The sequence below is a fragment of the Monodon monoceros genome, unplaced genomic scaffold (assembly GCF_005190385.1).
Source record: "Monodon monoceros isolate NGI ecotype Baffin Bay Population unplaced genomic scaffold, NGI_Narwhal_1 Super_Scaffold_21, whole genome shotgun sequence".
In the NCBI taxonomy this organism is placed as follows: domain Eukaryota; kingdom Metazoa; phylum Chordata; class Mammalia; order Artiodactyla; family Monodontidae; genus Monodon; species Monodon monoceros.
This window is the reverse complement of record NW_021703778.1, coordinates 98,403,100-98,417,016: the sequence shown is the minus strand read 5'-3', so window position 1 is coordinate 98,417,016 and position 13,917 is coordinate 98,403,100. Positions and strand designations below refer to the sequence as shown.

General features: G+C 43.9%; 1 protein-coding gene across 1 annotated transcript; it reads right to left on the bottom strand.

The window, feature by feature from the left end:
• Window positions 1-540: 540 nt before the first annotated feature.
• CHRM5 (cholinergic receptor muscarinic 5) lies at window positions 541-4,580 on the bottom strand. The gene is made up of 2 exons (XM_029238803.1): window positions 4,569-4,580; window positions 541-2,942 (listed from the first exon to the last, which is right to left on the bottom strand). The coding sequence occupies exon 2, from the start codon at window positions 2,871-2,873 to the stop codon at window positions 1,272-1,274; it is 1,602 nt and encodes a 533-aa protein (XP_029094636.1). The 5' UTR covers window positions 2,874-2,942; window positions 4,569-4,580; the 3' UTR covers window positions 541-1,271.
• Between the last annotated feature and the right edge of the window lie 9,337 nt (window positions 4,581-13,917).

The following is a 13,917-nucleotide window of genomic DNA, read 5'->3' as shown; positions in this document are numbered from 1 at the left end:
CTCCGTGGCATGTGGGATCTTCCTAGGCCAGGACTCGAACCCATGTCCCCTGCATTGGTAGGCGGATTCTTAACCACTGTGCCACCAGGGAAGCCCAGTAAGTCATTTCTGAGCCATGATTTGCAGGACCTATTTTTTTTTAAAAGAGCCTTTCCCCTGCTGTCCCTCTAAATAGCATTTCTGGCTGGAGACAGCAAAGTGACCTGCTTGTGTCTGGGTGTGAATTGAGGGTCTGGATGAGGGCCTGCAAAAGGGCCTGGAAGAAGTTCAAAAGCATGGAGTGAAACCAAATTTGTTTTGCACATTTTGCCTCAGGTTTGCCTTGTGAAGAGATTAGAAAGACCTCTGAAAATAATTTGAGAGAACCATGATTAAACAGACTGGAGAAGGTCTTTACCCAGTGAAGAGCTGTCATACAATTAGTCTTCCTAAGGACAGAGCATAAATAAATGGGTTCAAAGGGCACAAACTACAATACATAATATTCGTTTACATAAAAGGAAAAAAATCCCCACTGGTAAAAACAAAATAAATGACTGTGGAGACCTGATCACCTTTATTAGCAGAATAGAGGCTTCTCTGTAGGACTGGGTGTGGTCAGGTTCCAGTGTCCTTTCAGACCCAGGACTCTGAGAGGAAGGGTGGTTCTGTGGGGACCAGCCTGGCCTCAGTGGGTACCAGGAATTGGCATCAGTTGTGAAAAGGAAGAGCAAGAGCTTTGCTCAGATGTAGGGACAGGAAAGCATACCACAGTACAGAGCACATAATAGCTGCATAATAAATACTGATCAGTTCATAAAGAAATAGAATCTTAGAAGCCAGTTGAATATCACTCTTGTTAACAGGTGACACTGACTTACATTCTCGTTCTCACTGAAATGAGACAACTTCACAGACACATACATACTGCACAAAACTCTGTGACAGGTTTCCACCGGTCCTGCTGTTGCCCACAGAAGGTTGGACAGGAGCTCCCTCAGTTGTTGTTCGCTGTGACCAACTGCTCCTCCTCCTGTGAAGGGTCATGAGTCTGTCTCTTTACTTTGGTGGCAAACACTCCAGCAGCATCAGGCGACCCTGGTCATGGAAAAGAATCATTCAATATGGCAGTAACTGTGGCAGCTGTGACTCTTTGCTTCTGGTGACGGACCTCGAGGCTTTCCATGTCCTCAGGGACTCAAAAGGTCTTTTTGAAAAGTAAAGCAGAATCAGCTCACCCGTCCTCAGAGGACCTTGACCTTGGTCATTCTTTTGAGGGGAGTCGTTACTTTTCAGGGGAGCTTGCTGTTCCCCTGCCAGTACAATTTCTCTTCCACTTTTTTCTTTTTCCATCGGCAAAGAAGCAGCATCTTAAAGGTCTTCCTGAAGGTTCTGTTGCAGAGGGCATAGCAAATGGGGTTGACAGTGCTATTGACATAACACAGCCAGTAGCCCAAGTGCCACAGGGTGACTGGGACACACTTGTCGCAGAAGGTGGAAACCAGGACCATGATGTTGTAAGGGGTCCACGTGATGATGAAAGCCAGGAGAATTGCACTCAGGGTCTGGGCTGCTTTCCTCTCTTTGACGAGGACCATCCTCTTTCGTTTGGTCATCTGATGGCTGAGGTTGGGATCAAGGCCTTTCGTCGAAGGATCCTTGGACACCGGGAAGGAGCAGGGCATGATTTTCACCTTGCGACAGCCGTTGTTGGTATCCTGGGTCCCATCAGCTTTCACCACCAGTCGGAACTTATAGGCCATGCACTTCTGACTCTTGGGTCGATGAGCAGCAGCTGGAGACAGGAAGTAGTTTTGGGTGTCATAGTCATTTTTTTCAGTTTGAGCGTTCACAAAAGTTTCCTTGACCTCTTCAGCACTGAATTCTTCCCTTGGGCTTTCCTTGGCCTGACTCTTGTAGACCACTTGAAAGACAGGGTCAGTGGTGGGCTTGTCTTCATCTTCTGAGGAGGGGTAGCTGCTACAGGTGGTTAGCTGCTCAGCTTTGCCCCACTCAGTGCTCGGGCCAGTGGCTCGGGATCGCTTCCCAGTGACGGAGGTGCTCCTGCAGGAGGATGGCCAGGAGGCTTGGTTCCTTTCCCTCTGGGCCAGTGTGGGCTGGGGGCAGCAGCTAAAGCAGGACGTGAGCAGAGCCTCGTGAGCTGGCTTTCTCTTCTCAGTTTCAGCCACGCAGTCAGAGCCCTGGAGGTCGGCCAGGTCCTTGGTTCGCTTCTCTGTTTCCCGGTAGATTCGGCAGTAGAGGATTGTCATCACAGAAACAGGGATGTAGAATGCAGCGATGGCAGTGCCAAAAGTGATGGTGGGCTCCGAGAGGAACTGGATCTGGCACTCATCTGGTGGGACCGTCCGCTCCCCAACCAAGTACTGCCAGCAGAGGATCGCTGGGGCCCAGAGGATGAAGGAGATCAGCCAGGCCAAGCCAATCATGATGCCAGCCCTCTTTGGGGTACGCTTGGCCCGATACGTCAGGGGTCTTGTGATAGAAAAGTATCGGTCAAAACTGATCACCAGAAGGTTCATGACAGAAGCATTGCTGGCCACGTAGTCCAGTGCAAGCCAAAGGTCACAAGCCAGACTCCCGAGAGCCCAGTGTCCCATGAGGATGTAGGTAGTGTAGAGGTTCATGGAGAAGATCCCAATGATGAGATCTGCACAGGCTAAGCTGAGCAGGTAATAGTTATTAACTGTCTTCAGCTGGCTGTTGACTTTGAAAGAGATCATGACTAAGACGTTGCCCACGGTGGTGATCAGGCTCACCACAGCTGTCACAGCTGCGATGGTGATGACTTCCCACAACCTGTGGCGTTCCAAAGGCTGGTGGTTCACTGGGGTGCCATTGACGGTAGTAGCATTGTGGTAAGATTCCCCTTCCATCCTGGTGCAAGAGTTTACATTAGGAGTAAGTCTTAGGTTCTAGACTGTTCTCTTTTCTATCTCATTTCTCTGGCCAGTTTCTGGAAGAGAGGGAAATACATTAGCTCCACTCACCAGCATGAATTTCTTTTCCACTCATTGTTTATGATTTCTAACAGAACATTAAATGTGGTCCCACACCTATTCAGAGCAAGATGCTGAAATCTCTAAAGTTTTGATAACACTTTTTATAAAGGCATCTCCTCCCTTTGCTTTTTATGATTACCAATGCCTGAGAGCCTTTCTTGTACATGAGTCTGCTGCCCTCTTGTGGTTCTAATGGGCAATTTTTAAAAAAGGGCTGGGAAGATGACAAGGGCAAACAAAAAGAAAAGAATCAGATTGTTGGAAAGCAGGGAAGAGGGGAAAACAGGTGATGTTAAGTTATCTTAGACTATGGCCTTGAGGTCAGACCCTCTGTTTTTTGTTTTTTTGTTTTTTTGCGGCACGCGGGCCTCTCACTGTTGTGGCCTCTCCCGCTGCGGAGCACAGGCTCCGGACGCGCAGGCCCAGCGGCCATGGCTCACGGGCCCAGCCACTCCGCGGCATGTGGGATCTTCCCGGACCGGGGCACGAACCCGTGTCCCCTGCATCGGCAGGCGGACTCTCAACCACTGAGCCGCCAGGGCGGCCCCAGACCCTCTCTTTTTTAAGCTCCTGGTGATAAGTATCTATTTTTCATTCACTTGGGAAAAAGACAAGTTGTATCTACTTTATAGTCCAAGTTTATTGAGTTTAATTATAAATTCAGTTATTAAACATTATTGAGGCACTGTTGTGAGCCAAGGCTGTATTACAGTACTTCTCCCTGACTTAATGCACACACTCCCCATGAGTACCTAGTTTTCATCTAGAGGGTTTAAAAGTTGCCCCAGCTGCTGAAGATGTTGACCCTCCCTCCATTTTGGGGCTATTTGCATTGTCACAAATGTTTTAAATTATCTTTTTTTCTGATTTTAAAGTAATATGCTCCTTGTAAAAGTTCAAGCAATGTCAAAATATATAACTTAGAAAGCGAAAGTTTCTTCTAATTCCATCTTGCCAGGGTAATCAATGCTAACAGGTGTATTTTGACAGCTTTTCCCTATGCATATAACATGCTAACAGGTATTTAAACACATTTTTTTCTAATGGGTGGATTTTTAATGTTTACACTCTAAATTTTGTTTTTTACTTAAAGAATCATCATGGACATCTTTGGATCAGTACGTCTTTTGGATCAAAGCTATCTTTTAAATTTTAATGACTACATTATCCCACTTAATGGATGTACTATAATTTATTTAACCAACAGCCCATTGACAAATTCCAACTTTTAAAAATAAAATAAAAAATTTTCTTTTCTACATTAAAGATTTATGTACATGATAAAAAGCTTCAGTGGGTACAAAAGTGTAAATGGTAAAAGATAGGTTTCCCTCCCACCTCTGACCTCCAATCTCCTAATCCCCCTTTTCCAGAGGTAACCACTGGTACCATGACTTATCTTTCCTTCCAGAGATATAATATGTGCATACAAATTATATGTGGTGATATACGAAAAGTACCATTTTAATTACATTTCAGGTACCTTGACATGATGATAGATCGTGAAGGAGAAGAGTCTTTTTGATGACCCTCAAAGCACATCATATAGGCAATACCGGTTCTGCCTACTGGCCAGCTTTGACACTTCTTTGATAACAGTAATTGATATAAATAATTTGTGAAGGACTGTAGATCTTCTTGGCTTTGTTTTATATTTTCAGCTGTATTTTTAGATGCTTTCCTAATACCTCCAATTCAGTATGGAATTGATGATATTGCCTTGTACCAGAAATCAGATTCTCCCAGCTTCCTGATCTTGCACCCTTCTCCTTCACATCCCAACGAATGCAGTCCAAATTAACCATGAAACATCCCTTTATGGGTCCCTTACCATTCCTGCTGCTACCACCCTGGTTCAGCTTCTTGTTACTTTACACCAATAACTCCCTGGTGATATCAGTGTCCAAATGACGGCAAAACAAAACCCCAGGATGCCAGGTCACTCGATAGAGACTCCCTAGCACCTGAAATGACCAAATTTGCTCTACCCCCTGCAGTTCCCTGGGCAAATTTCCTCACAGACTGTTTCTAATAGTCAGATCTCAGTCATGCAGTGCAAGATAGGCCCTACAGAAATTCCTTCCTTTTTCCTTCATTCCTCCTTTTCTTCCTTCCCCCAATAAATATTTATTGAATATCTTTTTTGTGATACACTCTAACACTAGGGATACCATGCTGGGGATACCATTAGTGGGGATATAGATAAATGAACAGTACATATCAGGGGTTGGTACTGCGTGCCATAGGGGTGCATGGGAAGGACATCTAACCCGGTCTGGTAGGGGCAGGGGCATTACCTGAGGAAAAGATGTTTCAGCTGAGACTTAAGCATGACTGAGCTTTAACCAGGCAAAAGGGGTGTGTGTGTGTGGAGGGGTAGGGGGTTGAGGAAAGAGTGCTGCAGACGGAAGAGCTTGTTTGCAAGCCCAGAGGCAAAAGGAGGCATCAAGTTCAAGGAAGTCTGAGAAGTGACAGGTGAGACTGGAGAGGTTGAGGGGGTGGGTAGGAGGGACAGGAATGAACTTGAGAGTAAGTCCGCTTTTGTGGAGAAAAGTGTCAGCTATTTCCAGACTCCCCATCTGCTCTGAAAGTAGTCCCCACATCCAGCATGTGGGAGCATTAGCCTGGAGAGAAGTAATAAAATGGACTGTTTGCTGAATTTTTCTAATCAAGTCTTCAAAATAAAAATAAATGGTGTTTTGGAGGGATTTAATTTTTCTACTTAGTTGTATTAGAAGGTAGTGAGCAACTTATGAAAGGTTCTGCGAATGTGGGTGTGCATGTTCTCCTGTGAACGCATGTGTATCACTGGGTGCCTATCCTTTCTGATCTGTTTTCTCATTTGCAAAATAAGGAAATTGGACTATACAATCTAGGATACCTACGTTTTTTTAAATTTTTGTTTATTACATAGTGTGATGGTTAATTTTAAGTGTCAACTTGACCAGGCTACAGTACCCAGCTGTTGGTCTAACACCTGAGTCTAGGTGTTGCCGTGAAGGCATTTTGTAGATGTGATAACATTTGAATCAGTAGACCTTGGGTAAAGCAGATTGTCCTCCATAACGTGGGTGGGACTCATCCAATCGGTTGAAATCCTTAAGGGAAAGGACTGAGGTCCCCAGAAGGAATTCTGCCTCCAGATTGCCTTCAGACTCAAGACTACAGCGTTAACTCCAGCTGGGATTTCCAGCCTGCTGGCCTGAGCTGCACACTGCAGACTTGTTAGCCCTCATGGTCCTTAAACATTTCTCCAAAAGCTCTCTCTCTGTCTCTGTCTCTCTCTGATAAATGGAATACACTCTGATAAGTGGAAAAGAAGATCATTTATAGTGGCAACGTCATGTCATAATCACATAACTGAATCTGGCATTGGGCAGCTTCAGGTTCAAAACCTAGTTCCACTACTTACTGTATGACTTTGGACATGCTACCTAACCTCTTTTAAGTCTCAGATTTTTAAACTTTAAAGTAGGAATACTAAGAGTCCTTACCTCATAGGATTGTTTTAAAGATTAAACAAGATTATCCGGGTAAGTGCTTTGCCTAGTGCCTGACACAGGGATTTGCTCATTACAAAGTAGCAAACCAGCAAGAAGGACATCACAATGACTTCCTATTGGGGGAATGGGTCTGAGGCACGGTCTATTAAGGGACAACGTGGAATAAAATGATGAGGCCATACTTTTGCAGCCTTGAGCTGACTGTTTTAGATGTTTTGTGGTGCTAATGATACTTTTCCCTTTAGTTATTATAGTTGGTGCCCTAATTCTGAGGGCATAACCTTGTTTCCAACCCCTCAAGCAGAGTAGCCTACGGTCCTCCTCAAGGTCTGCTTATTTGAATAGGACTATTTCAAGATTCTTGACTAAAAAAAAGTGGTTCCGGGCTTCCCTGGTGGCGCAGTGGTTGAGAGTCCGCCTGCCGATGCAGGGGACATGGGTTCGTGCCCCGGTCCGGGAAGATCCCACATGCCGCGGAGCGGCTGGGCCCGTGAGCCGTGGCCGCTGAGCCTGCGCGTCCGGAGCCTGTGCTCCACAATGGGAGAGGCCACAACTGAGAGGCCCGCGTATCGCAAAAAAAAAAAAAAAAAAAAAAACAAAAAGTGGTTCCATAGTCAAATAAGTTCTGGAAATGCCATATATTACATAAAGCTCTCAGAGACTTGGAGGACACATGAGCCCAGTGAAGGCCGAGAAGTCCTGAGCTCAAGGACACTATTGAATTTGTTTTAACCCACATGTGGCTTAGCATATCTAACCCTTTTCAGTGGAACATCTGTTAGTATCTTGTGGAATCCCACAAGATGGATCATGCTTGGGAAATGCAATTTAGTGGGAAACATACTGAACTAGGAGTGTGGAGATCTGAGTTCTCATTTCAGCTAAAATTTGTGGTTTGAGACAAATCTCTGGGCCTCAGTTTCCTCACATATAAAATTAAGAGATTGGCATTGGTGATTTATCCTTGAAAACGAGTTCAGGTTTTTCCTATAGACTCACAGTGGCAAACACTGGATGTTGTATTAACTTTAGACCTCACCTTTACGCTTTCCTCAACCAGGAAAATAGCAGTTATTTAGCTGCGCCCTAAGTTAGTGTTGTGAAAGCAGCTCTCAGCTAATTTTCTTATCTATTAAACAGGTGTAACAATACCTGCTGTATCTACCTTACAGAGTTGTTTTGAGGACTCCCAAATGAGATAATGCAGGGAAACTACCAACTCCTGTTCTAATGGCAGTTTGGGGTTTTAATTATTAAAAAATGAAGAGTTAGTCTAGATAAATGGATCTCACCACTGGCCACTTGTTAGAGTCATCTGGGAGCTTTTGAAAAATCCTAATGTCTGGGCCCCACCCCAGATCTATGTAGGAGAGACTCAGGCTCATGTTGTTTTGAAATTCCTCAGGTGATTCTCACTTGCAGCCAGGGTGGAAAGCCAGTGCCTTCTCTAGATCCTTGCTGCTCAAGGTGCAGTTGATAGAGGGGCAGTGTCGGCATCACCTCAGAGCACATTAGAACTGAAGGATGACCAGGATCAGTGCTTCTCAAAATGCTCATGAATTACCTGGAGGATCTTGTTAAATTGCAGAAGGGCAGGGCTTGCAATTCCACATTTCTTAAAACCTCTCAATGCTGCTGAGCCATGAGCCATACTTTAAATAGCAAGGCTGAGGGTAATTTCTGAACTTCTTAGAAAAGGGGAACCATAGCTTACAATGTGCTGTTGAAACCAACTGAAATGTTCAATAACAATTCGGATCCCCCTCTTCCTTCCAAGGACAGTTGAGGGACTTCCCTGGTGGTCCAGTGGTTAAGACTCCGCACTTCCAATGCAGGGGGTGTGGGTTCGATCCCTGATGGGGAAACTAACATCCCACATGCCGCGCCGCCAAAAAAAAAAAAAAAAATTAATCACAAGGACAGTTGAGTTCTTCTTATTTGAAATTAATACGTATTTCCTTTCCAGCTTTGCTTCTCTCTATTCTTTCCTTTTTCTTCCCTGCCTCATTTTTGAGAGTGATTTTCCTGATTCCTAAACTGCTGGGAATGGACAGACTTTCCACAGACAAAGGCATCTGGGACATGAGGTAGGTTCCATGACTGAGGATTGATTTCTTTTTGTTCTGATAGCTGGATGATAGTTGAGGGTGAAAACTGAGTTTCAGGCATCTTAGTCTTCCATAAAAAACTTTATGAATCATTAAAATGTTTTTGACTGAAAGATATTTATGGAGGGGAAACTCAATGTTTTTGTGTGTGTTATAGAGGCAAATGAAATAGAAGTGGTTCTCGGGAGGAGTGAGAATTCTTCTGAGTTCTTATTTGGTCACTCAAACTTTAAAAGTTTCCAGTTTTCACCATACTGTGGAGAATATGTTTATTTCTAGGGTGCCTGCATCAGCAGAGAACAGATAATCATCCCTGGTTTATTTTCCAGTACTGAACAGAAAACAAGAATCTCAGAGTAATAAAAGTGTCCTTGTTCCCAACCTTGGTAGATTGCTTCTTGCTTCTTTGCTGTCAATAAATTACAAATGGAGCAAAACAACATAAAACCCGAATAAGGTGACACTGTGTACCAAATGAATTCCTTTCCTTGTGGAGTGGCCTTGGTGACTTCTGGGGCTTTGCTTTTCTGAAACACCTTTTCTCTGAGAAGCTTTATGCCCAAACCACTCTTCACTGTTTCCATAGCAACCACAGTGGAAACCGTTAACAGCGTCTACAATCCAGTGATATCAGGACACCATCACCACCAGCTTGTGTTGTTATGCAGACTGTTCATGCGCAGCTCCTCCTCTCCTTCATTTTCAAGGTTAAATCATAGAAAGTAAGCTTAGACTCATGGTACCATCGGGTTAGATATCAGGAAGAACTTCCAATGACACAATGTGTGAGTAAGGGAGGTTCTGGACTTGTCTTGTTTGGTTTCTACTTTCAAGTAAGATCTATCTAACCTTTGACTGATAGAACAGAATGCTGTCCAAAAACGTACGGTGATTAAGAAAGGACTTCTCGGCCACTCTCGCCTCCTGAGACAGACTGCATCTGCCTATGGGATGTGTATCTCTCTAAATAAACCTGCTTTCACATAAAAGAAAAAAAAAAGACGATGTTGCTGAAGCAATAGTATCTGGCACAGAATTTTATTCTGACATATTTTTAAAAATATGTTCTGTGTTCACCACTGTGCTAGGTGCTGCAGGGCATGTAAGAGGGATATACAAGAGGCCTTGAACTGAAGGAGTTAAACTTCTACAATTCTAAGAAAAAGAGTATATAAGAATTACTGAGCCTTTGCACCACATTTATGCGACAGAGAAGTCTATGACCAAGGCCATCAAATGACTGTATTTTCATTGTAGCCCAAGAAAACAGGTGGGTTGCTTTACATGAAGGCATAAATTGGAGCCATTCAAAGCACGTGTTGTGACCCTCAGGCCTTGGAGTTGCCTAGGTGGGTTATCTTCTGTTGGGGTCGGTCTTGTCTCCTTATCCCGAAGTACGGGGCAGGTGTTATCTTTTTACGTGTGCCTGGACATGAAAACGTCTGGGCGGTACCACCACAAATGGATTTATGTGAGACTCTGGAAGTCCAGAAGCTCTTGACGGTGTTGTCCAAGTCTTCCTAACAGACTTGGCAGCATGGATCATATATTCATCTTTGAATTCCCAAGGATAGTGTGTCATTCTGGAAGCAACAAGGGAATGTTTCAAGGAGGGGGGAGTGATCGATCAACTGTATCAAATGAAGCTGATAAAACAAGAAAGATTAAGACCGAGACCTGACTAATGGATGTAGTTACATGGAGAACGTAAGTCATGTTGGTAAAGTGGTGGGCATGAGAGCCCTGTGGGGTGAATTCAAGGCTGAATGGGAGGAGAAATGAGACAGTGCCATAGATGACTCTTCTGAGGAGCTTTGCTGTAGAAAGGAGTAGAGAAATGGGGCAGAAGCTGGATTAGAATGTGGGACCGAGTGTTTTAGTTTTTGTTTTTAAGAAAGGTGTAAATTATAGCACGTTTGCAGCCTGATGGGAGCGATCCAGTCATTAGAGGAGAAGGACTGATGTGTAGGAGAGAGGAGGGGTAGTTGCTAGAGAGATGTCCTCTGATAGGTGAGCAAGGATAGGACCCAGCGCCGTACTAAAGGCACTGACCTCGCACTGGAGCAGAGGCCCCTCTCAGGAACAGGAGAGGAGGAAAGGTATATGTGTGCAGGCACAGGTAGGCTGGGAGCTGTAGTAATGGCAGTGGTGGAGAGTCTTTTCTGATTGCTCCCATTTCTCTGTGAAACAGAAAGCAGGAGTGGGAGTGAGGATGGAGGGAGAGAGGAGAAGGGATCAAGTCATGAATTCTGTATGTTCGGAGTTTGTTCCGTTCATTTTTGGGAGTTCTCTACCCCTGACACCAGCTCTGGAAGCCAAAGCACCATTGTGAGCTGACAGGCGGTTCACTTGCCCTCATCGTCCCCAGGTTACAGGCTGGGGAAACTGGCCTGAAAGAATGACTCCTGTCAGACTCCCTCCCCCTTCAGCCAGAGAGCACCCCTCAATGGTGCATGCTGCTGTTCAAAACACAAAGTAAATAGACAGACATAAGAGACCTTATCAGTGTTTTCCAATTTGCATTGTTCATAGACTAAGCATCAACTAGACTGTAGAAAATCTGCCTGCCTGTAAAGAGAAGAATCAGGAAGACGCTTTTTTCCCCATAAGAATTATATTTGCAAGGGCACAGTGCCTTTTAAAAAAAATCCTATCATAACAGCTACTTTCTGACAAATACCATAATATCACTTATATGTGGCATCTAAAATATGGCACAAGCGAACCTATCTACAAAACAGAAACAGACTCGTAGACACAGAGAACAGACTTGTGGTTGCCAAGGGAGATGGGGGGAGGGAGAGGGATGGACTGGGAGTTTGAGGTTGGTAGATGCAAACTATTACATTTAGAATGGATACACAACAAGGTCCTACTCTATAGCACAGGGAACTATATTCAGTATCCTGGGATAAACCATAGTGGAAAAGAATATAAAAAAGAATGTCTATATGTGCATAACTGAGTCCCTTTTCTGTACAGCAGAGATGGGCACAACATGGTAAATCAACTGTACTTCAATAAAAAAAAGTTGAAAAAAAAGAAGAAAAATAACATCTACTTTCATCAAACAGTGAGAGTTTATAAAATCTTGGACTAGGAATTAGGAGGTATTCTTGTGGTGTTTAAATGCCCAGTACTACCTTGAGATGGTGATTCTCAAACTTGGGCACGCATCACGATCACCTGATGGGTTTGTGAAACTCCTGATTGCTGGGCCTTATCCCCAGAGTTTCTGATTCTGGGGTAAGGCCTGAGAATTTGCATTTCTAATAAGTTCCCAGGTGATGCTATGCTGCTGGTCTACATTTTGAGAACTATTACCTTAAGGAATTGGCTTCATTTAAAAAAATTAGGTCATATATTTTTTATTTTATTTATTTTTGTTTTGCGGTATGCGGGCCTCTCACTGTTGTGGCCACTTGTTGCGGAGCACAAGCTCCAGACGCACAGGCTCAGCGGCCATGGCTCACGGGCCCAGCCGCTCCCCGGCATGTGGGATCTTCTCGGACCGGGGCACGAATCTGCGTCCCCTGCATTGGCAGGTGGACTCTCAACCACTGCGCCACCAGGGAAGCCCTGGTCATATATATTTTAAAATATGCAACAAGTGTGGTTTATTTTCTTAGGAGTTACCTATGTAATTCAGGACTTTGTTTTAGATATCTCATGAATACTACCTAAGGGAAAACTGAATTTTTTATTCATGCAATGGCGTATATTTAAAATCAGGACTATCATGTCAAAGCAGTTGCAGAAAATCCTCCTTCCCTTTGTTATTTATAAAACTAAAAGCTGTTTTTTTTTGTTTTTGTTTTTTTTGCAGTGCAGTAGGTACTTGTGTGCCATTTTCATCCTTGATGACACTTTTCCCATGTGGATCAGAATCAAATTAGTAAAGCATTCTCAACATACTGGTTAAAAGAATTTCTGTCAGTGATGTCCTCCAATTAGGAAGTGTTAGCAGGAGACCTTCAAATTCTCCATATCCTAAACACTCCTGGTTGAATTGAAAAAACCTTGAACTCATAGATGGGGAGGTCAGAGTAACGTAGTCCCTGGACTTCTGATGGCATCCGCAGCATAGACATAAGGGCACAGATTCTGAAACCAGACTGACCAGGTATGAATCTCAGTTTTGTCACTCATAGCTTGAGCAAATGATTGAACTCCTCTGTGACTCAGTTTTCTTATCTGTAAAATAGGAATAATAGTATTTACTTCATAGAAATATTAATGAAGATTAAATGCGTTAGTGTGTGTAAAGTGCTTGGAATTGTGCCAGGCACAAAGTAAATGTTAAATAAATGTTACCTGTTACTACCCACAAACAAGTCTCTCTGCTCGAACGAAGTTGGCTTGATCTGAAACCCACTGATCTTATTTCCCCGACCAGGGATTGAACCCACGCCCTTGGCAGTGAAAGTGTGGACCCCTAATCACTGGACTGCCAGGGAATTCCTGCTCCCCCCGCCCCCACTGATCTTTTCAATGTCATAATTTTGGAGGCTTCTTGAGGGAAAGTTATACAGTTAAATCCATTTTTGCTAGTGGTTCTCATGCAGGGTGATTTTGCCCCTTGGGATAAATGTCTGGAGACATTTTTGGTTGTTATAACTGGGGGGAGGGTGGGTAGCACCTAGTGGCTGGAGGCTGGGGATGCTGTTAAATTCTACAATGCTCAGGACAAGCCACCACCACCACAAAAAATTACCAAGTCCTAAATGTGCCAGAGTTGAGAAGCCCCGATTTGTGCTGTCTGGTGTGAGATTAATATGTGGATCTTCATCTTGGTGACAGCCTGAATCTGTGGTGTGTTGATAAATATTTAACAACCTGTTTCCACCCCCACTGATGGGGGTGGAAACAAAGTCCTGATTTGCAGAATTTTGCCAATATCCGTGGTGTAAAAATTCCCACTGTAACCCGTTTCAAGCAACCAACTTTATGTCACTGCACGTAGAATTAGGAAGAGATACTGTACCAAACCATTACAGTTCCTGGCCACATAGAGGATGGGGGCCCAGGTTGTCCTAGGGCTTCTCCTATTGCTTCCTTTATGGGGTGCAGAGAAAAGGATAAAATTCTTGTTACTACTCCCATCTGCTTGTTTAGTGTTTCTCTATGGGTGGGGTTATGAATTTGAGCATGAAGATGAATAACTTAATTCTGAGTGCCATTGACAGTGTTAATTTCACAATAAAAGATAAGGTAGAAAAACAGAGAAATAGGATGTGGAGGAATAAAAAACGGGAAGAGTAGAGAGGGAAAAGAAAGAAAAATTGATGTACTGTGTGAGAAGTGACA

What these genes read in the sequence shown, in the direction of transcription:
- CHRM5 (XM_029238803.1), bottom strand. Translation starts at nt 2,873, where the DNA reads ATGGAAGGGGAATCTTACCACAATGCTACTACCGTCAATGGCACCCCA.